This window comes from Thunnus albacares, chromosome 20, assembly GCF_914725855.1.
Source record: "Thunnus albacares chromosome 20, fThuAlb1.1, whole genome shotgun sequence".
Lineage (NCBI taxonomy): Eukaryota > Metazoa > Chordata > Actinopteri > Scombriformes > Scombridae > Thunnus > Thunnus albacares.
The window spans coordinates 18,569,172-18,590,730 of NC_058125.1; the positions used below are offsets into that span (position 1 = coordinate 18,569,172).

The 21,559-nt window shown below is 37.7% G+C and overlaps 1 protein-coding gene and 3 long non-coding RNA genes across 5 annotated transcripts in view; 2 read left to right on the top strand and 2 right to left on the bottom strand.

The window, feature by feature from the left end:
- Window positions 1–21,559, top strand: part of glud1b (glutamate dehydrogenase 1b) — a 71,403-nt gene that overhangs the window by 30,127 nt on the left and 19,717 nt on the right. The window contains exon 11 of one of the 2 annotated variants that reach the window (XM_044338254.1): window positions 3,261–3,286. The exons of the other annotated variant lie outside the window; for it this stretch is intronic. Within the exon in view, the coding sequence (XP_044194189.1) occupies window positions 3,261–3,271 (11 nt within the window). The 3' untranslated portion in view covers window positions 3,272–3,286. Of the gene's footprint in view, window positions 1–3,260; window positions 3,287–21,559 lie in introns of those variants that run through there. 2 annotated transcript variants of the gene reach the window in all.
- Window positions 1,987–2,806, bottom strand: LOC122971547. The gene is made up of 3 exons (XR_006399507.1): window positions 2,735–2,806; window positions 2,272–2,347; window positions 1,987–2,172 (listed from the first exon to the last, which is right to left on the bottom strand). It is a non-coding gene; the product is annotated as an uncharacterized LOC122971547 (long non-coding RNA).
- On the top strand, window positions 8,434–10,739 carry LOC122971549. Its single transcript, XR_006399509.1, has 2 exons — window positions 8,434–8,552; window positions 10,452–10,739. It is a non-coding gene; the product is annotated as an uncharacterized LOC122971549 (long non-coding RNA).
- On the bottom strand, window positions 8,862–10,027 carry LOC122971546. The gene is made up of 3 exons (XR_006399506.1): window positions 9,926–10,027; window positions 9,463–9,538; window positions 8,862–9,363 (listed from the first exon to the last, which is right to left on the bottom strand). It is a non-coding gene; the product is annotated as an uncharacterized LOC122971546 (long non-coding RNA).

Below are 21,559 nucleotides of genomic sequence, written 5' to 3' on the forward strand. Positions count from 1 at the left end.
TTCAGGCACATACAGAAAAATTACAGTTGGTCAAAGTTAATTACTTTCGGTTATGTTTGTCTTTGTTCACTCAACAGTCCGACTTCATAGTTTACATTCTTCATTATTACGATTGGTTACGTGCATGGTTCAGTCCACATCTTCAAAACTCTTCACACAGTCCACTTTACCAACACACTGCTGGGCACAGCTGTTCATTTTACACACAGAAGCAAATCCTTCCAGCAAACACTGACACTTGATTTCAATTGACACACTAAAATAAAAAAACACTAACAGGCAACACGATGCCTCTTTTTATGGCAGCCTTTGAGGTCAAATATCTTTGTAATCTCTAGTTTTTTATTGTGTATATGTTGTTTTTTAATTATTGACAGTGTAAGAAATGTGTATATTGTGTAAAGAAACTTTTCCTTCCAAAATACAGTAAGATGTTTATCTCTCAATAGAAAGTAGTACAGTGTATTCTACAGGAACCAGTCCTAGAAATGCAGCAGAAAACGTTTCAATGGGCTTTATTTTTGACAAATTTTCTTGTTTTTTTGGTTGAATATAGATATATATCAGTGTGGTTATAATGATGCTGTTCATATGAATACATGTTCGTTTTTGAACATAAACTGTATCAGTAAAGCCTTAAAGGCTCTGAATCAACCTCTTACTAAGAGTGATGGTGTCCTACATGAACACAGTTTGGTTTATTTCACATGACTGATTTCTGCATTTGTGTTTTTATCTGGTCTCTTTTCACTAGTTTGAAGTGTGCAGGGTTCACACACAGGATTCAGGTTCATGGGGCTGTTTGTGTATGTTTCCAGCACTGTCAATCAAATCTGACCAAACCACACCCAAACAGTCCTGATGAAGCAGATTAGCTGATTTTTTGGAGTTTTAAGCTCATAATAAACAATACCTAAGGATGTATTTTTCCTAACTTTAAATTTGATTGTTGCTTATTTAATGTTACAGAAAAAAACACAATGAAATAATAATTCTGTAAATATAATATCTAAAACATGAACATGAAACTAAAACAATAAGAAGAAGAATTTGTTCTAAAAAAAACAAACAAACAAGAAACAACAGTGTTTCTACAACACTTTTTTCAGTGTCTTTTATTTTGCAGAAAAAGCAGTTTTCGCAGTACAGAAGAAGTTTAGTCGGAATAATTCTACACACAGAAGAGCGATGACTGTTGAACAACATATCTGAGGACGTGATGTTTCATCCTGCAGGACATGTACCTGAACGCTGGTGGTGTGACAGTGTCATATTTCGAGTGGCTGAAGAATCTCAACCATGTCAGCTATGGAAGACTGACCTTCAAATATGAGAGAGACTCAAACTAACAACCTGCTCAGTGAGCACAAGACTGCTCTTTAATACCACCTTAACCTGCAGAAAGACAGGAGTCTGCCAGGGTCATAAGACACAATCAGAACATAAACATTTCCTTTACATTTGATATTACAATTTCAACTCTTTTGACACATTTCTAAAACAGTTGATAAAAACCAGAACTATAATTTACAAAGATATACGGTACATGACAATTGTAGAGCAACAAATAATAAAAATATGCATTTAATTTTACAAGAACTAGCATTGCTAGTCAGTTATTTACAGTATAATCCATATTAAAAAATCCATACTGTGTTTCTTTTTTTTCCCCTGTCTGTTTGTACTTCTTAAACAGACAACCTACTGTAAGGTCTTTCTTTTCCTCTTATTTTTATTTTTATTGTATTTTATTCAGGGAGCAGGATCTTGATGTCCTCCTGCATTGCCTATGTTCATTTGTTCCATCTGTCTGGTTAATTTTATATCTTCCATTTTCTCACATAGTCGTTCAAATTTTCTATCAAACCTTGTACGGTCCCTTGGTGAGGCTTGTATCACAACCTTTCCACTAGGATAAACACATACAGTGCCACGGTGGAGGTCCAGTTTGATTTTATCTTCCAGTTGAATTCTATAAGTCCTAGGGTAGCGCTGCCTTATGGCAGCTATCCAGTCTTCTTTAAAAGTAGTAAAGAAAATTAGGTTGCATATTACACCATCATTTGTAGTGTCATAAAAAAGAGTATCAGGATGGTCTCTAAGGTGTTCATCTTTGAATATTCTCTTTTCCTTTAATGTCATTCCTTCAGGGTATGGAATAGGAGCAGACATCTATATAAAAACAAAAAAAAAGAATACTTTTGGTAAATTAACATGCTACTGATAAATGGTACAAAACATCCAGTAATTAGACTTGCTTTGGTGTTATACCTTGTATTTCTCTTGGCGTTGTGGTTCTCTGGTTTACTTGGTGTGAAGGCTGATACTCTGGTCCTACAGCTGCTTCCTTAAGGCACACGACAAACATCAGATCAGGATTTGCATGAGATCGGGGCATTATACAGTTTAACATACCCATAATATATCAAGTCTACCTCCCCAGGTTCACCCTGTCCTGTGTGAAATGTTACTGCAACAAGTGTTTGAAATTATTTCACTAGCTGCTGTAGTTGATAAGATTTTATAAACCTAAATTCTGACGTCTACAGCAATAAGTAACAGCCTTTATCTTTCAATCCTTGCCTTGTAGTACCTGACTAATTTACATCACTGACAAAGTTGCTAATGTATCTGTAAATGCAAGATTAATTAGTTTTTGATTTGACAGCAAGAAGTAGAAAAATCAAACTTGTCAACAAGAATTTGAAGGACAGATAAATGAAAGTATTCTTACAGAGTCTGCAGCAGTTCAGGCAGCGTCGGTGATGTTCTGGAGGAAACTGGTGTCAGCTGATATGAAATCTCTGAAGATGTTGAGATGATCTGTCTGGGGAACGAATTGGTTCCTTTTTTATTTCTACTCCCTCTCGTTTACACGCATTACATTTGATCACAACCAATCATTATGTGCCAATGCGAACAGCTGAACAGCCAATCATAAAAGAGCAGAATAACTGGTATTGTTACATATTTGCATGTGCCAGGTTTTCAAACTGGATAAACCAGATTAGTTATCAGAGTGTATTATTACTGGTATGACATTGATGCAGAAACAAAGAACACCTCTGATGCCTCTTTTATTTCTCCTTTTGTGTTTCCATGTTTTCCCCTCTAGTGTCTGTGCAGGAGGATTAGGAGCCTTTTATGAACCTTGATTGACATGTCACAAGTTGTCTTGATGCAGTGAAAACTGTCCATCTGGAATAACAAACAGGAATTATAGGGATGACAAACAAACAACAATTCATTTTCCTTTGCAGGGTGCCTCTGAGAAGGATATTGTTCACTCTGGGTTGGCCTACACCATGGAGAGATCTGCCCGAGTAAGTGATCCCACAGGAGATAATACAGTCAAACCTCTTTATGAAAAGGTACCATATTATGTTGTATGGTAATTTAAGATGAAACACATGACTTGCACTTCAGAAATTCAGAAATGTTAGTGTAGTATTTGCGCATTTCTGGTCAAATAAAAGACTTCCATAGAATAGTAAACAGTACTACAGATGTACTACAAATGCCTTATTTCAGAAAGAGGTCTGCTTCTAAAAAGGGAGATAGACACTTCAGTTTAACTTTAATGAAAAGGGATTTAGATTTTAAATTCATGTGAATAAAAGAGAATAGCAGTTTTATGACTCTTTGAGTTTTTCTCTGCACTCTTAAGGCGTAAATGTTAGTAGTGACGTTGCCAAGGTTTAGGATTCCCAACAAGGAGTTTTTTTTTTCATAGTTGGTGTTTTTATTGTTCAAGATTCGATAGATGCTCTCCCCCTCCTTGTCCCTGCTCTTTTTTTTTCCTCCTTTCCCGTTGCTTCATCTCATCTTAAAGCAGCTTCTCCCCGACTCCTCCGCTGGCCAAGAAAGGGGAACAGGGAGGGGGCGAGGCGTCACTGTGGCTGCCTGTCCCCTGGTTGAATTTTCCTGTTTTAACCGTCCAGTTCCTCATATCGAAATAATTTTGGAGGAAATTACTTTTTATTTTTGTTTTATTCTTTTTTTTTTTTTGGAAATCAATAAAATGTTAAGATATAACTGTGTGAGGTTTTGGTTTATTTTCATACTGTACACTGGTTTAGGATTTGTTGGGTGTATGTAGCAGAGGATCAACACTTTATGTCCTCTGACATTTTACCAAGGATCTTAATAATAACGGCTGAAAGACGTAATCAGAAAAATTATGGAAAAAGAAGTGACGGTGAACAGCAGAAGATAAAAACCAACCAAAATGGAGGTTAAAATCACATCATTTGTTTTTATTTTCTATGACAAAGCTTTATAACTTATTATAATGTATGCTTGAATGAATGAATTTAACCAACATGCTCATCTAGAAGGTACAGTAGGTAATCTGCCCATCACAAATAGAAAAAGCAACTGAGCATAAGCAGGTTAGTATTCACCACGACACAGTCTATAAATCTATAAAACTTCTCTTCTTTGCTTTCTTGAGTTTGTCCTCTTGTCTCCTTTATTGATTCAGCTGACAGCTAAACAACAACTGCTAAAAGAATAAAAAGTTTTGTTCATGAAGTCCAATTGAAGTTTGCTGTCACATGTTAATAAGCAGCTTTCCTGTTCATAACCAGTACCCAGAAGAGGCTTGGCAGTGACATCAGAGTGTCTTCCATCCTGGGTTGATCAATTGATTGATTATCTGATTCTGACAAACTCTACAGCTTCAATTCAGCCCCCTCAAGATCTGTCCAAAAGGACGGGTTCACAATTTTTCAAGTCTGTCTTAAAACAACTGCCAGGTAACCAAATGAACATTGAAACAGGTTTTTCTTGTCATAATCATTCCTCCTGTTCATACTGACCATTAGAAGATCTCTTCATAATGCACTTAAAATGTAAGTGATGGGGGTCAAAACCCACAGTCCTCCTTCAGTGCAAAAATGTATTTAAAAGTTTATCTGAAGGTAATATGAAGCTTCAGCTGTCCAAATTACTCAAATTATATAGATATCTTTCACTGTTACATCACTCATAATAAAAGTGCATTTAAAGGGTATCTTTTAACCACCAGTATGAACAGGAGGAATGATTACAGCGAGGAAAACCTCTTTCAGTGTCCATATGGACACCTGACTGTTACTGTCACTACTGCTTACTGGGATTTTATCTCATCTACCTTTTGAAGAAATCAGTTTATCTCAGTGGTGTGTTGCATCATTCTGTTAAATATATATGTTTTAGACGTTAAGGGGAAAAAAAATGAACAAATGAGTGGAGAAACATAATGAATACAGATACTTCCATTCAGGATACGATGAATCACAATGCTACATTCTCTGTGAATAAACCTGTTCAGGCACATACCGTACAACTACTGTTGGTGAAAGTTAATTACTTTCGGTTATGTTTGTCTTTGTTCACTCAACAGTCCGACTTCATAGTTTACATTCTTCATTATTACGATTGGTTACATGCATGGTTCAGTCCACATCTTCAAAACTCTTCACACAGTCCACTTTACCAACACACTGCTGGGCACAGCTGTTCATTTTACACACAGAAGCAAATCCTTCCAGCAAACACTGACACTTGATTTCAATTGACACACTGAAATAAAAAAAAAACACTAACAGGCAACACGATGCATCTTTTTATGGCAGTCTTTGAAGTCAAATATCTTTGTGATCTCTAGTTTTTTATTGTGTATATGTTGTTTTTTAATTTTTGACAGTGTAAGAAATGTGTGTATTGTGTAAAGAAACTTGTCCTTCCAAAATACAGTAAGATGTTTATCTCTCAATAGAAAGTACTACAGTGTATTCTACAAGAACAAGTCCTAGAAATGCAGCAGGAAACGTTTTTTCAATTTTTCCTGTTTTTTTGGTTGAATATAGATATATTTCAGTGTGGTTCTGATGATGCTGTTCATATGAATACATGTTAGTTTTTGAACATAAACTGATGAGTTTTGAAGTTAATATGCAAGTATTTGCAAAATGGGCAGCAGAGCTACAGAGATCAGTCTGAGATCAGTAAAGCCTTAAAGGCTCTGAATCAACCTCAGTTTGGTTTATTTCACATGACTGATTTCTGCATTTGTGTTTTTATCTGGTCTCTTTTCACTGGTTTGAAGTGAGTGGAGTTCACACACAGGATTTAAGTTCATGGGGCTGTTTGTGTATGTTTCCAGCACTGTCAATCAAATCTGATCAAGCCACACCCAAACAGTCCTGATGAAGCAGCTTAGCTGAGTTTCGGAGTGTTAAACTCATAATAAATAACAGACTACTTAAGGATGTTTTTTAAAATTTGATTGTTGCTTATTTGGTCATGAACATTTAGTGTTACAGAAAAAAAACATGACCACAATGAAATAACAATATTGTAAATATAATATCTAAACCATGAATGTGAAACCCAAAAAATAAGAAGAAAAATGTACTCATCAAATCAGGTAGATATCTTTCAACGTTTTATAGTATTTTTAGCGCCAGAGTCCCTCTTTTTGTTACTATACTTCCACTGCAGCTCAACAGGGAAACACAAAGAGGGAATTTGATGCTAAAAAGACTGTAAATGTGTCAGATATCCACTTGATATGACTAACTGTGTGGACACACTGTGAATTTTGGTCACCATCACTTACTTGAAAGCATATTTGAAGGGGATCTTTTAGCAACCAGTATGAACAGGAGGAATGATTACGGCGAGGAAAACCTCTTTCAGTGTTTATATGGACACCTGACTGTTGTTTTAGACAGACTTTAAAAATTGTGAACCTTTCCTTTAAGTATCTACTGGTTACTGGGATATTATCTTGTCTACCTTTTGAAGAAATCAGTTTATCTCTGTGGTGTGTTGTGTCACTCTGTTGATACAGATGTTTTAGACAATAAGGGAAAAAAATGAACAAATGAGTGGAGAAACATAATAAATGCAGATACTTCCATTCAGGATACGATGAGCACGATGCTTCATGTATGTTATGCTCTGATATGTTAGACAGTGCTCTCCAACATCATCATCAAACCAACAAATTGAAGCAAATGGAAAGATGAGCACAATGCTTCTTTTGAAAGAATGGTGGCATTGTCATTAGTTTTGCAGGTATGGTGTGAATGCTCCATCGGCTGATCTGGATGTGGATGTATTTGATTGGTTGGTTGTTGAAGTTGGTTTCTCTCTTAAACCTGTTCAGGCACATACCGTACAATTACAGTTGGTGAAAGTTAATTACTTTCAGTTATGTTTGTCTTTGTTCACTCAACAGTCCGCCTTCATAGTTTACATTCTTCATTATTACGATTGGTTACATGCATGGTTCAGTCCACATCTTCAAAACTCTTCACACAGTCCAGTTTACCAACACACTGCTGGGCACAGCTGTTCATTTTACACACAGAAGCAAATCCTTCCAGCAAACACTGACACTTGATTTCAATTGACACACTGAAATAAAAAAAAAACACTAACAGGCAACACACGGTGCATCTTTTTATGGCAGTCTTTGAAGTCAAATATCTTTGTGATCTCTAGTTTTTTATTGTGTATATGTGGTTTTTTAATTATTGACAGTGTAAGAAATGTGTGTATTGTGTAAAGAAACTTGTCCTTCCAAAATACAGTAAGATGTTTATCTCTCAATAGAAAGTACTACAGTGTATTCTACAGGAACAAGTCCTAGAAATGCAGCAGGAAACGTTTTTTCAATTTTTCTTGTTTTTTTGGTTGAATATAGATATATTTCAGTGTGGTTCTGATGAATACATGTTAGTTTTTGAACATAAACTGATGAGTTTTGAAGTTAATATGCAAGTATTTGCAAAATGGGCAGCAGAGCTACAGAGATCAGTCTGAGATCAGTAAAGCGTTAAAGGCTCTGAATCAACCTCTTTCTAAGAGTGTTGGTGTCCTACATGAACACAGTTTGGTTTATTTCACATGACTGATTTCTGCATTTGTGTTTTTATCTGGTCTCTTTTCACTAGTTTGAGGTGTTGAAGGGTTCACACACAGGATTTAAGTTCATGGGGCTGTTTGTGTATGTTTCCAGCACTGTCAATCAAATCTGATCAAACCACACCCAAACAGTCCTGATGAAGCAGATTAGCTGAGTTTTGGAGTTTTAAGCTCATAATAAACAATACCTAAGGATGTATTTTTCCTAACTTTAAATTTGATTGTTGCTTATTTAATGTTACAGAAAAAAACACAATGAAATAATAATTCTGTAAATATAATATCTAAAACATGAACATGAAACTAAAACAATAAGAAGAAGAATTTGTTCTAAAAAAAACAAACAAACAAGAAACAACAGTGTTTCTACAACACTTTTTTCAGTGTCTTTTATTTTGCAGAAACAGCAGTTTTTGCAGTACAGAAGAAATTTAGTCAGAATAATTCTACACACAGAAGAGCGATGACTGTTGAACAACATATCTGAGGATGTGATGTTTCATCCTGCAGGACATGTACCTGAACGCTGGTGGTGTGACGGTGTCATATTTTGAGTGGCTGAAGAATCTCAACCATGTCAGCTATGGAAGACTGACCTTCAAATATGAGAGAGACTCAAACTAACAACCTGCTCAGTGAGCACAAGACTGCTCTTTAATACCACCTTAACCTGCAGAAAGACAGGAGTCTGCCAGGGTCATAAGACACAATCAGAACCTAAACATTTCCTTTACATTTGATATTACATTTTCAACTCTTCTGACACATTTCAAAAACAGTTGATAAAAACCAGAACCATAATTTACAAAGATATACGGTACATGACAATTGTATAGCAACAAATAATAAAAATATGCATTTAATTTTACAGGAACTAGCATTGCTAGTCAGTTATTTACAGTATAATCCATATTAAAAAATCCATACTGTGTTTCTTTTTTTCCCCTGTCTGTTTCTACTTCTTCAACAGACAGCCTACTGTAAGGTCTTTCTTTTCCTCTTATTTTTATTTTTATTGTATTTTATTCAGGGAGCAGGATCTTGATGTCCTCCTGCATTGCCTAAGCTCATTTGTTCCATCTGTCTGGTTTATCTTATAGCTTCCATTTCCTTACGTAGTTGGTCAAATTTTTTATCAAACTCTGTACGGTCCTCTGGTGAGGCTTGTATCACAATCTTTCCACTAGGATAAACACATACAGTGCCACGGTGGAGGTCAAGTTTGATTTTATCTTCCAGTTGAATTCTATCAGTCCCAGGGTAGTGCTGCATTATGGCAGCTATCCAGTCTTCTTTAAAAGTAGTAAAGAAAATTAGGTTGCATATTACACCATCATTTGTAGTGTCATAAAAAAGAGTATCAGGATGGTCTCTAAGGTGTTCATCTTTGAATATTCTCTTTTCCTCTAATCCCATTCCTTCAGGGTATGGAATAGGAGCAGACATCTATATAAAAACAAAAAAAAAGAATACTTTTGGTAAATTAACATGCTACTGATAAATGGTACAAAATATCCAGTAATTAGACTTGATGTGGTGTTATACCTTGTATTTCTCTTGGCGTTGTGATTCTCTGGTTTACTTGGTGTGGAGGCTGATACTCTGGTCCTACAGCTGCTTCCTTAACACACAAGACAAACATCAGATCAGGATTTGCATCAGATCGGGGCGTTATACAATTTAACATACCCATAATATATCAAGTCTACCTCCCCAGGTTCACCCTGTCCTGTGTGAAATGTTACTGCAACAAGTGTTTGAAATTGTTTCACTACCTGCTGTAGTTGATAAGATTTTATAAAACTAAATTCTGACGTCTACAGCAATAAGTAACAGCCTTTATCTTTCAATCCTTGCCTTGCAGTACCTGACTAATTTACATCACTGACAAAGTTGCTAATGTATCTGTAAATGCCAGATTAATTAGTTTTTAATTTGACAGCAAGAAGTAGAAAAATCAAACTTGTCAACAAGAATTTGAAGGACAGATGAATGAAAGTATTCTTACAGAGTCTGCAGCAGTTCAGGCAGCGTCGGTGATGTTCTGGAGGAAACTGGTGTCAGCTGATGTGAAATCTCTGAAGATGTTGAGATGATCTGTCTGGGGAACGAATCGGTTCCTTTTTTATTTCTACTCCCTCTCGTTTACACGCATTACATTTGATCACAACCAATCATTATTTGCCAACGCGAACAGCTGAACAGCCAATCATAAAAGAGCAGTATCATTGGTATTGTTACATATTTGCATGTGCCAGGTTTTCAAACTGGATAAACCAGATTAGTTATCAGAGTGTATTATTACTGGTATGACATTGATGCAGAAACAAAGAACACCTCTGATGCCTCTTTTATTTCTCCTTTTGTGTTTCCATGTTTTCCCCTCTAGTGTCTGTGCAGGAGGATTAGGAGCCCTTTATCAACCTTGATTGACATGTCACAAGTTGTCTTGATACAGTGAAAACTGTCCATCTGGAATAACAAACAGGAATTATAGGAATGACAAACAAACAACAATTCATTTTCCTTTGCAGGGTGCCTCTGAGAAGGATATTGTTCACTCTGGGTTGGCCTACACCATGGAGAGATCTGCCCGAGTAAGTGATCCCACAGGAGATAATACAGTCAAACCTCTTTATGAAAAGGTACCATATTATGTTGTATGGTAATTTAAGATGTACTACAGTACTACAGATGTACTACAGATGCCTTATTTCAGAAAGAGGTCTGCTCTAAAAAGGGAGATAGACACTTCAGTTTAACTTTAATGAAAAGGGATTTAGATTTTAAATTCATGTGAATAAAAGAGAATAGCAGTTTTATGACTCTTTGAGTTTTTCTCTGCACTCTTAAGGCGTAAATGTTAGTAGTGACGTTGCCAAGGTTTAGGATTCCCAACAAGGAGTTTTTTTTTTCATAGTTGGTGTTTTTATTGTTCAAGATTCGATAGATGCTCTCCCCCTCCTTGTCCCTGCTCTTTTTTTTTTTCCTCCTTTCCCGTTGCTTCATCTCATCTTAAAGCAGCTTCTCCCCGACTCCTCCGCTGGCCAAGAAAGGGGAACAGGGAGGGGGCGAGGCGTCACTGTGGCTGCCTGTCCCCTGGTTGAATTTTCCTGTTTTAACCATCCAGTTCCTCATATCGAAATAATTTTGGAGGAAATTACTCTTTTTTTTTTTTGTTTTATTCTTTTTTTTTTTTGGAAACCAATAAAATGTTAAGATATAACTGTGTGAGGTTTTGGTTTATTTTCATACTGTACACTGGTTTAGGATTTGTTGGGTGTATGTAGCAGAGGATCAACACTTTATGTCCTCTGACATTTTACCAAGGATCTTAATAATAACGGCTGAAAGACGTAATCAGAAAAATTATGGAAAAAGAAGTGACGGTGAACAGCAGAAGATAAAAACCAACCAAAATGGAGGTTAAAATCACATCATTTTTGTTTTTTTTTCTATGACAAAGCTTTATAACTTATTATAATGTATGCTTGAATGAATGAATTTAACCAACATGCTCATCTAGAAGGTACAGTAGGTAATCCGCCCATCACAAATAGAAAAAGCAACTGAGCATAAGCAGGTTAGTATTCACCATGACACAGTCTATAAATCTATAAAACTTCTCCTCCTTGCTTTCTTGAGTTTGTCCTCTTGTCTCCTTTATTGATTCAGCTCACAGCTAAACAACAACTGCTAAAAGAATAAAAAGTATTGTTCATGAAGTCCAGTTGAAGTTTGCTGTCACATGTTAATAAGCAGCTTTCCTGTTCATAACCAGTACCCAGAAGAGGCTTGGCAGTGACATCAGAGTGTCTTCCATCCTGGGTTGATCAATTGATTGATTATCTGATTCTGACAAACTGTACAGCTTCAATTCAGCCCCCCTAAGATCTGTGCTTGTCTTTGGAAATATATGAAGTCGATATTTTTTTAATTAATGACAATTAGTGAAATTAATTAGTGAAAAAAGGCTTAAAGGATGTGTTCACAGTTTTTCAAGTATGTCTTGAAACAACAGTCAGGTAACCAAATGAACATTGAAACAGGTTTTTCTTGTCGTAATCATTCCTCCTGTTCATACTGACCATCAGAAGATCCCTTCATAATGCACTTACAATGTAAGTGATGGGGGTCAAAATCCACAGTCCTCCTGCAAAAATGTATTTAAACCTTTATATAATGCTAATATGAAGCTTTAGCTGTGCAAACAAATGAGTGGAGAAATATAATGAATACAGATGCTTCCATCCAGGATACGATCAATCACAATGATACATCTCTGAATAAACCTGTTCAGGCACATACCGTACAATTACTGTTGGTGAAAGTTAATTACTTTCAGTTATGTTTGTCTTTGTTCACTCAACAGTCCGACTTCATAGTTTACATTCTTCATTATTACAATTGGTTACATGCATGGTTCAGTCCACATCTTCAAAACTCTTCACACAGTCCACTTTACCAACACACTGCTGGGCACAGCTGTTCATTTTACACACAGAAGCAAATCCTTCCAGCAAACACTGACACTTGATTTCAATTGACACACTGAAATAAAAAAAAACACTAACAGGCAACACGGTGCATCTTTTTATGGCAGCCTTTGAAGTCAAATATCTTTGTGATCTGTAGTTTTTTATTGTGTATATGTTGTTTTTTAATTATTGACAGTGTAAGAAATGTGCGGAGAGACATAATGGATACAGATGCTTCCGTTCAGGATATGATGAATCACGATGAATCACAATGCTTCATTCTCTCTCTCTTACTAAGAGTGTTGGTGTCCTACATGAACACAGTTTGGTTAATTTCACACGACTGATTTCTGCATTTGTGTTTTTATCTGGTCTCTTTTCACTAGTTTGAAGTGTGCAGGGTTCACACACAGGATTTAAGTTCATGGGGCTGTTTGTGTATGTTTCTAGCACTGTCAATCAAATCTGATCAAACCACACCCAAACAGTCCTGATGAAGCAGATTAGCTGATTTTTGGAGTTTTAAGCTCATAATAAACAATACCTAAGGATGTATTTTTTCCTAACTTTAAATTTGATTGTTGCTTATTTAATGTTACAGAAAAAAACACAATGAAATAATAATTCTGTAAATATAATATCTAAACATGAAACTAAAACAATAAGAAGCTCTTTAATACCACCTTAACCTGCAGAAAGACAGGAGTCTGCCAGGGTCATAAGACACAATCAGAACATTTACTTTACATTTGATGTTACATAAGCTCTTTTGACATTTCTAAAACAATCTATTAATACCAGAACCAGAAATTGTTAAAGATATACAGTACATGACAAATGTATTGCAACTAAGAATAAAAACATGTAACCAATTTTACATTTTGTACTTCTTCAATAGACAACCTATTCTCTGTCTTTCCCTCCTATTTCTATTTTTATTGTATTTTATTCAGGGGGAGGGATCTCGTTCCCAGGCTCTCTGGGATTCATTCCTGCATCTATGTTCAACCGTCCCATTTGTCCTGCTAATCCAGCATCGTGCACCCTCTGAGCTAATTGTGCAAATCTTTCCCCAAACCTTGTCATGTTATCTTGTGAGGCATATATCAAAAACTTTCCACTAGGATATACACGAACTGTGGCCCTCCGGACCTTGAGCTGTGTTATTTCACCATTATTGTGATGGTCCAGGGTCGAAGGGAAGTCATTCCTTAATTCTGCTATCCAGCCTTCTCTATTGATACTGTAGAAAATGAGGTTAGTTCGTATACCATATTTATTAGTGTCATGAAAGAGAGTATTTTCATTTTTCTGCAGGTGTCTGTTTTTGAACGTTTCCTTTGCTGCTTTTGTCATGTTAGTCGAAGGGTATGGAATAGGAGCAGACATCTATATAAAAACAAAAAAGGATATTCTTGGTTAATTAACATGCTACTGATAAATGGTACAAAACATCCAGTAATTAGACTTGCTGTGGTGTTATACCTTGTATTTCTCTTGGCGTTGTGGTTCTCTGGTTTACTTGGTGAGAAGGCTGATACTCTGGTCCTACAGCTGCTTCCTTAAGGCACACGACAAACATCAGATCAGGATTTGCATCAGATCGGGGCATTATACAGTTTAACATACCCATAATATATCAAGTCTACCTCCCCAGGTTCACCCTGTCCTGTGTGAAATGTTACTGCAACAAGTGTTTGAAATTGTTTCACTACCTGCTGTAGTTGATAAGATCTTATAAAACTAAATTCTGACGTCTACAGCAATAAGTAACAGCCTTTATCTTTCAATCCTTGCCTTGCAGTACCTGACTAATTTACATCACTGACAAAGTTGCTAATGTATCTGTAAATGCAAGATTGATTGGTTTTTCATTTAACAGCAAGAAGTGGAAAAATCAAACTTGTCAACAAGAATTTGAAGGACAGATGAATGAAAGTATTCTTACAGAGTCTGCAGCAGTTCAGGCAGCGTCGGTGATGTTCTGGAGGAAACTGGTGTCAGCTGATGTGAAATCTCTGAAGATGTTGAGATGATCTGTCTGGGGAACGAATTGGTTCCTTTTTTATTTCTACTCCCTCTCGTTTACAGGCATTACATTTGATCACAACCAATCATTATGTGCCAACGCGAACAGCTGAACAGCCAATCATAAAAGAGCAGAGTCATTGGTATTGTTACATATTTGCATGTGCCAGGTTTTCAAACTGGATAAACCAGATTAGTTATCAGAGTGAATAATTACTGGTATGACATTGATGCAGAAACAAAGAACACCTCTGATGCCTCTTTTATTTCTCCTTTTGTATTTCCATGTTTTCCCTTCTAGTGTCTGTGCAGGAGGATTAGGAGCCTTTTATGAACCTTGATTGACATGTCACAAGTTGTCTTGATGCAGTGAAAACTGTCCATCTGGAATAACAAACAGGAATTATAGGAATGACAAACAAACAACAATTCATTTTCCCTTGCAGGGTGCCTCTGAGAAGGATATTGTTCACTCTGGGTTGGCCTACACCATGGAGAGATCTGCCCGGGTAAGTGATGCCACAGGAGATAATATAGTCAAACCTCTTTATGAAAAGGTATTATGTTGTATGGTAATTTAAGATGTACTACAGATGCCTTATTTCAGAAAGAGATCTGCTCTAAAAAGGGAGATAGACACTTCCGTTTAACTTTAATGAAAAGGGATTTAGATTTTAAATTCATGTGAATAAAAGAGAATAGCAGTTTTATGACTCTTTGAGTTTTTCTCTGCACTCTTAAGGTGTAAATGTTAGTAGTGACGTTGCCAAGGTTTAGGATTCCCAACAAGGAGTTTTTTTTTTTTTTTTTTCATAGTTGGTGTTTTTATTGTTCAAGATTCGATAGATGCTCTCCCCCTCCTTGTCCCTGCTCTTTTTTTTTTCCTCCTTTCCCGTCGCTTCATCTCATCTTAAAGCAGCTTCTCCCCGACTCCTCCGCTGGCCAAGAAAGGGGAACAGGGAGGGGGCGAGGCGTCACTGTGGCTGCCTGTCCCCTGGTTGAATTTTCCTGTTTTAACCGTCCAGTTCCTCATATCGAAATAATTTTGGAGGAAATTACTTTTTATTTTTGTTTTATTCTTTTTTTTTTGGAAACCAATAAAATGTTAAGATATAACTGTGTGAGGTTTTGGTTTATTTTCATACTGTACACTGGTTTAGGATTTGTTGGGTGTATGTAGCAGAGGATCAACACTTTATGTCCTCTGACATTTTACCAAGGATCTTAATAATAACGGCTGAAAGACGTAATCAGAAAAATGATGGAAAAAGAAGTGAAGGTGAACAGCAGAAGATCAAAACCAACCAAAATGGAGGTTAAAATCACATCATTTTTGTTTTTTTTTCTATGACAAAGCTTTATAACTTATTATAATGTATGCTTGAATGAATGAATTTAACCAACATGCTCATCTAGAAGGTACAGTAGGTAATCTGCCCATCACAAATAGAAAAAGCAACTGAGCATAAGCAGGTTAGTATTCACTACGACACAGTCTATAAATCTATAAAACTTCTCTTCCTTGCTTTCTTGAGTTTGTCCTCTTGTCTCCTTTATTGATTCAGCTCACAGCTAAACAACAACTGCTAAAAGAATAAAAAGTTTTGTTCATGAAGTCCAGTTGAAGTTTGCTGTCACATGTTAATAAGCAGCTTTCCTGTTCATAACCAGTACCCAGAAGAGGCTTTGCAGTGACATCAGAGTGTCTTCCATCCTGGGTTGATCAGTTGATTGATTATCTGATTCTGACAAACTCTACAGCTTCAATTCAGCCCCCTCAAGATCTGTGAAAAAAGACCAAAAGGACGGGTTCACAATTTTTCAAGTCTGTCTTAAAACAACTGCCAGGTAACCAAATGAACATTGAAACAGGTTTTTCTTGTCATAATCATTCCTCCAGTTCATACTGACCATTAGAAGATCTCTTCATAATGCACTTACAATGTAAGTGATGGGGGTCAAAATCCACAGTCCTCCTTCAGTGCAAAAATGTATTTAAAAGTTTATCTGAAGGTAATATGAAGCTTCAGCTGTCCAAATTACTCAAATTATGTAGATATCTTTCAATGTTACATCACTCACAATAAAAGTGCATTTAAAGAGGATCTTTTAACCACCAGTATGAACAGGAGGAATGATTACAGCGAGGGAAACCTCTATCAGTGTCCATATGGACACCTGACTGTTACTGTCACTACTGGTTACTGGGATTTTATCTCATCTACCTTTTGAAGAAATCAGTTTATCTCAGTGGTGTGTTGCATCATTCTGTTAAATATATATGTTTTAGACGTTAAGGGGGAAAAAAATGAACAAATGAGTGGAGAAACATAATGAATACAGATGCTTCCATTCAGGATACGATGAATCACAATGCTACATTCTCTGTGAATAAACCTGTTGAGGCACATACCGTACAACTACTGTTGGTGAAAGTTAATTACTTTCAGTTATGTTTGTCTTTGTTCACTCAACACTCCGCCTTCATAGTTTACATTCTTCATTATTACAATTGGTTACATGCATGGTTCAGTCCACATCTTCAAAACTCTTCACACAGTCCACTTTACCAACACACTGCTGGGCACAGCTGTTCATTTTACACACAGAAGCAAATCCTTCCAGCAAACACTGACACTTGATTTCAATTGACACACTGAAATAAAAAAAACACTAACAGGCAACACGATGCATCTTTTTATGGCAGCCTTTAATTGTGTATATATATATATATATTTTTAATAATTGACAGTGTAAGGAACGAGTCCTAGAAATGCAGCAGGAAACGTTTCAATGGGCTTTATTTTTGACAATTTTCTTGTTTTTTTGGTTGAATATAGATATATTTCAGTGTGGTTCTGATGATGCTGTTCATATGAATAAATTTTAGTTTTTGAACATAAACTGATGAGTTTTGAAGTTAATGTGCAAGTATTTGCAAAATGGGCAGCACTGTCAATCAAATCTGATCAAGCCACACCCAAACAGTCCTGATGAAGCAGATTAGCTGATTTTCGGAGTGTTAAACTCATAATAAATAACAGACTACTTAAGGATGTTTTTTAAAATTTGATTGTGGCTTATTTGGTCATGAACATTTAGTGTTACATAAAAAAACATGAACACAATGAAATAACAATACTGTAAATATAATATCTAAACCATGAATGTGAAACCTAAAAAATAAGAAGAAAAATGTATTCATCAAATCAGGTAGATATCTTTCAACGTTATAGTATTTTTAGCACCAGAGTCCCTCTTTTGGTTACTATACTTCCACCGCAGCTCAACAGGGAAACACAAAGAGGGAATTTGATGCTAAAAAGACTGTAAATGTGTCAGATATCCACTTGATATGACTAACTCAGACTGCTGAAGCCTCATATAAGCTTCAGATCAACTTTTTAAATGCATTTTTGCGCTAAATGACTGTGTAGACACACTGGATTTTGGTCACCATCACTTACTTGAAAGCATATTTGAAGGGGATCTTTTAGCAACCAGTATGAACAGGAGGAATGATTACAGCGAGGAAAACCTCTTTCAGTGTTTATATGGACACCTGACTGTTGTTTTAGACAGTGTAAGGGACCGAGCTGGCAGGCAAAGGAGACTCAGGTGGTTTCAAAAAAGAGGGTTTTTATTTTACCCAAAAATGCAAAAAAAAAAGGTACAAATGACAAAATATGTAAATAAAGTTCAGGGCCCATAAAAGAGGTCAAATAAACAGAACTCAACTAAAGTGAACTTAACCCTACTAACAGACCTTCCAAAATGAACACAAAGGGGAACATATATACTGGCTGATCAGACCATAACACAACAGGGGTAACTGACAAATGACACACACTACCAACTAAGCAATAAACAACAGAATTCCCCCCCAAAACAGGTTAACTCAACTAAATCAACTAAACCAAAAATACTCAACTAAACATTCAATAAAGAGAAACAAACAATATGACTAAACTTGAAATAAACAGTTCCTCCCTATGAGGTGGCAGGACTTGGTATGACCCAATTGGCCACTTCCTGTATTTAACCATTCCATGTCCTGGTGCACATCCTTTGCCCAGGCCTGGCCAGATGTCCTCCAGGAGCAGCACCCCAACACTGGTAACTCAAAAAAATGAAAATTAGAACAACTTAAACAAATGACTGTACAAAAGTTAACCAAATGTGCGCGCTACAAATAGAAACTAATGTACTGACAAACTGTAAAATAAAATGAGTATGATGTATGAAACAAAATCCAATGTGTTGTTATTTATTTGTATGTACTATGAACCATGCGGACCTCCCTGGGGAGAAGCTTCCGACTGATGTAGGCCACGGGGTGTTGGTCCCCTGCTGGTCCCTGCAAAAGCACAGCTCCAATGCCCCTCTCAGATGCATCAGTTTGTAAGACAAAAGGTTGATCAAAATCTGGGCTGTGAAGACCTGGGTTCTTACTCAGAGATTGCTGAATGTCTTTGAAAGCTGCAGCTGCCTCTGCCCTCTCACTGAACCTAATTGGGGCATCGTGATCCAGTTCTGTCAGTCAGTGGAGCCGCCCTGGCTGAGAAGTTGGGTATGAACTGATGGTAGAAGCCAGCCATCCCAAGGAATGATCTGAGCTGCTTCCTGGTTTGTGGGAGAGGACATGATTCAGTGGCATGGACTTTATGAACTTGTGGTTTTATTAACCCACCTCCGATGGTGAAACCCAGGTACTCAGTTTCCCCTCTGGCAAGGACACACTTGGCTGGGTTGACTGTCAAGCCTGCAGAATGCAGACTTCCCAGGACTTCCTTCAGGTGTTCCAAGTGCTCCTCCCAGGTGGCGCTGTAGATGACAATATCATCAAGATATGCACATGCAAAATCAGAAATCCCATAGAGTACCTGGTCCATCAACCTCTGAAACGTTGCAGGGGCCCTGTGCAGCCCAAATGGCAAGACTGTAAACTCAAAGAGCCCCCAGGGAGTCCGGAATGCAGTCAGCTCCCGAGACTGCTGGGTCAGGGGCACTTGCCAGTAGCCCTTACAAAGGTCAATGGTGGTCAGGTATTTTGCTTTTCCCAGGCGCTCCAGGAGATCATCAATCCGTGCAGTGGGATATGAGCCAAACTTTGAGATAGAATTCAGATATCTGAAATCAATACAAAAATCGTATTGTTCCGTCTTTTTTTTAGGGACCAACACCACTGGGTTACACCACTCACTTTTTGATGCTTGAATTATTCCCAGGGGCAGCATGAGGTCCACCTCCTTCTTCAATGACATAAGGAGGCGCTCTGGTATCCTGTAACTCATACGCCTCACAGTTGCATCACGATTCAACACAATGTCATGTTCTACCAGATTTGTGCATCCTGGGTATTCTTGAAATATGTCCAGGTCAGTGGATATTGGTGAGGGCAGGTATTGGTTGTCCACCTCCTCTTCCTCCTTCACAGCCCAGATCAGCAACACCTCTGCTCCTTTCTCAGCCCTTGGCACCCACTCCTTGAGAAGGTTCACATGCAGCACATGACTGGACTGCTGATGGCCTGGGGTGGAGACCTGATAAGTGGTGGGTCCCAGCTTCCTCTGGACTTCAAAAAGCCCCTGCCACTTTGCCAGCAGCTTGTTGTCGCTGGTTGGAAGCATGACTAAGACCTTTTGACCAGGGTCAAAGCTTCGCTGTCTGGCTGACTGGTCATACCAGGTCTTCTGGTGCTGCTGGGCCTCCACCATGTGTGTCTGGGCCAATTCACTCATTCGCTGCAGTTTCTCTCTCATCTGAATGACATAAGAAATGACATTAACAGGCTCCTCCCTCCCCTGATCCACCTCCCAGGTCTCCCTTAACAAGGTCAAAGGTCCCCTCACCTCACGACCATAGAGGAGTTTAAAGGAGGAGAAACCAGTGGAGGCCTGGGGTACGCTCCGTCAGCCCATCTGTCTATGGATGATAAGGGGTGGTGCGCACCCTCTTTATGCCCAGCAGCTGGTAGACCTGTTTCAAGAGAGTAGACATAAAGTTAGTGCCCTGGCCATTTAAAATTTCACGAGGGAAACCCACTCTGGAGAAGAACTGAACCAAGGAAAAAGCCACAGTTTTTGCTTTAATGGACTTCAGTGGGAAAACTTCTGGATATTTGGTGCCATAGTCTGTGATGACCAACATGAAGCAGTTTCCTGTTTTACTTTTTTCCACAGGGCCAACAATGTCCATCCCGAGGCGTTCAAAGGGAGTACTGATGATTGGGAGAGGTTGGAGAGGGGCTCTGGTGGGGCCTTTAATTGATGTCTTTTGGCACTGAGGGCAACTCCTGCAGAACTGGGCCACCTCTGAGCGCAAGCCTGGCCAGTGGAAATGGCGCTTATTGCGAGCAGTGGTCTTGTGTTTCCCTAGGTGGCCAGCCCAGGGAAAGTACTCTGTCTCGGGCTGCTTGTGGGACCACTAGCTGCTTAACCTGGCTGTGCTGATGGTAAAGAACACCATTTTGCAGGAAGTACTCCTCCCTCCTACCATCAGGCTCCATCCCTAACCCTAACCCTAACCCAGTCAGATTTTGGCCACTGGCATGCTACTGCAATTCTCTCAAATGTAATGAGAAAATGTTCAACATCGTCATTTTCTGTTAGTTCCTCTAGTCTCATGGGAGACTTTAAAAATTGTGAACCTTTCCTTTAAGTATCTGCTGGTTACTGGAATATTATCTTGTCTACCTTTTGAAGAAATCAAAATCTCTGTGGTGTGTTGTGTCACTCTGTTGATACAGATGTTTTAGACAATAAGGGAAAAAAATGAACAAATGAGTGGAGAAACATAATAAATGCATATACTTCCATTCAGGATACGATGAGCATGATGCTTCATGTATGTTATGCTCTGATATGTTAGACAGTGCTCTCCAACATCATCATCAAACCAACAAATTGAAGCAAATGGAGAGATGAACACAATGCTTCTTTTGAAAGGATGGTGGCATTGTCATCAGTTTTGCAGGTATGGTGTGAATGCTCCATTGGCTGATCTGGATGTGGATGTATTTGATTGGTTGGTTGTTGAAGTTGGTTTCTCTCTTAAACCTGTTCAGGCACATACCATACAATTACAGTTGGTGAAAGTTAATTACTTTCGGTTATGTTTGTCTTTGTTCACTCAAC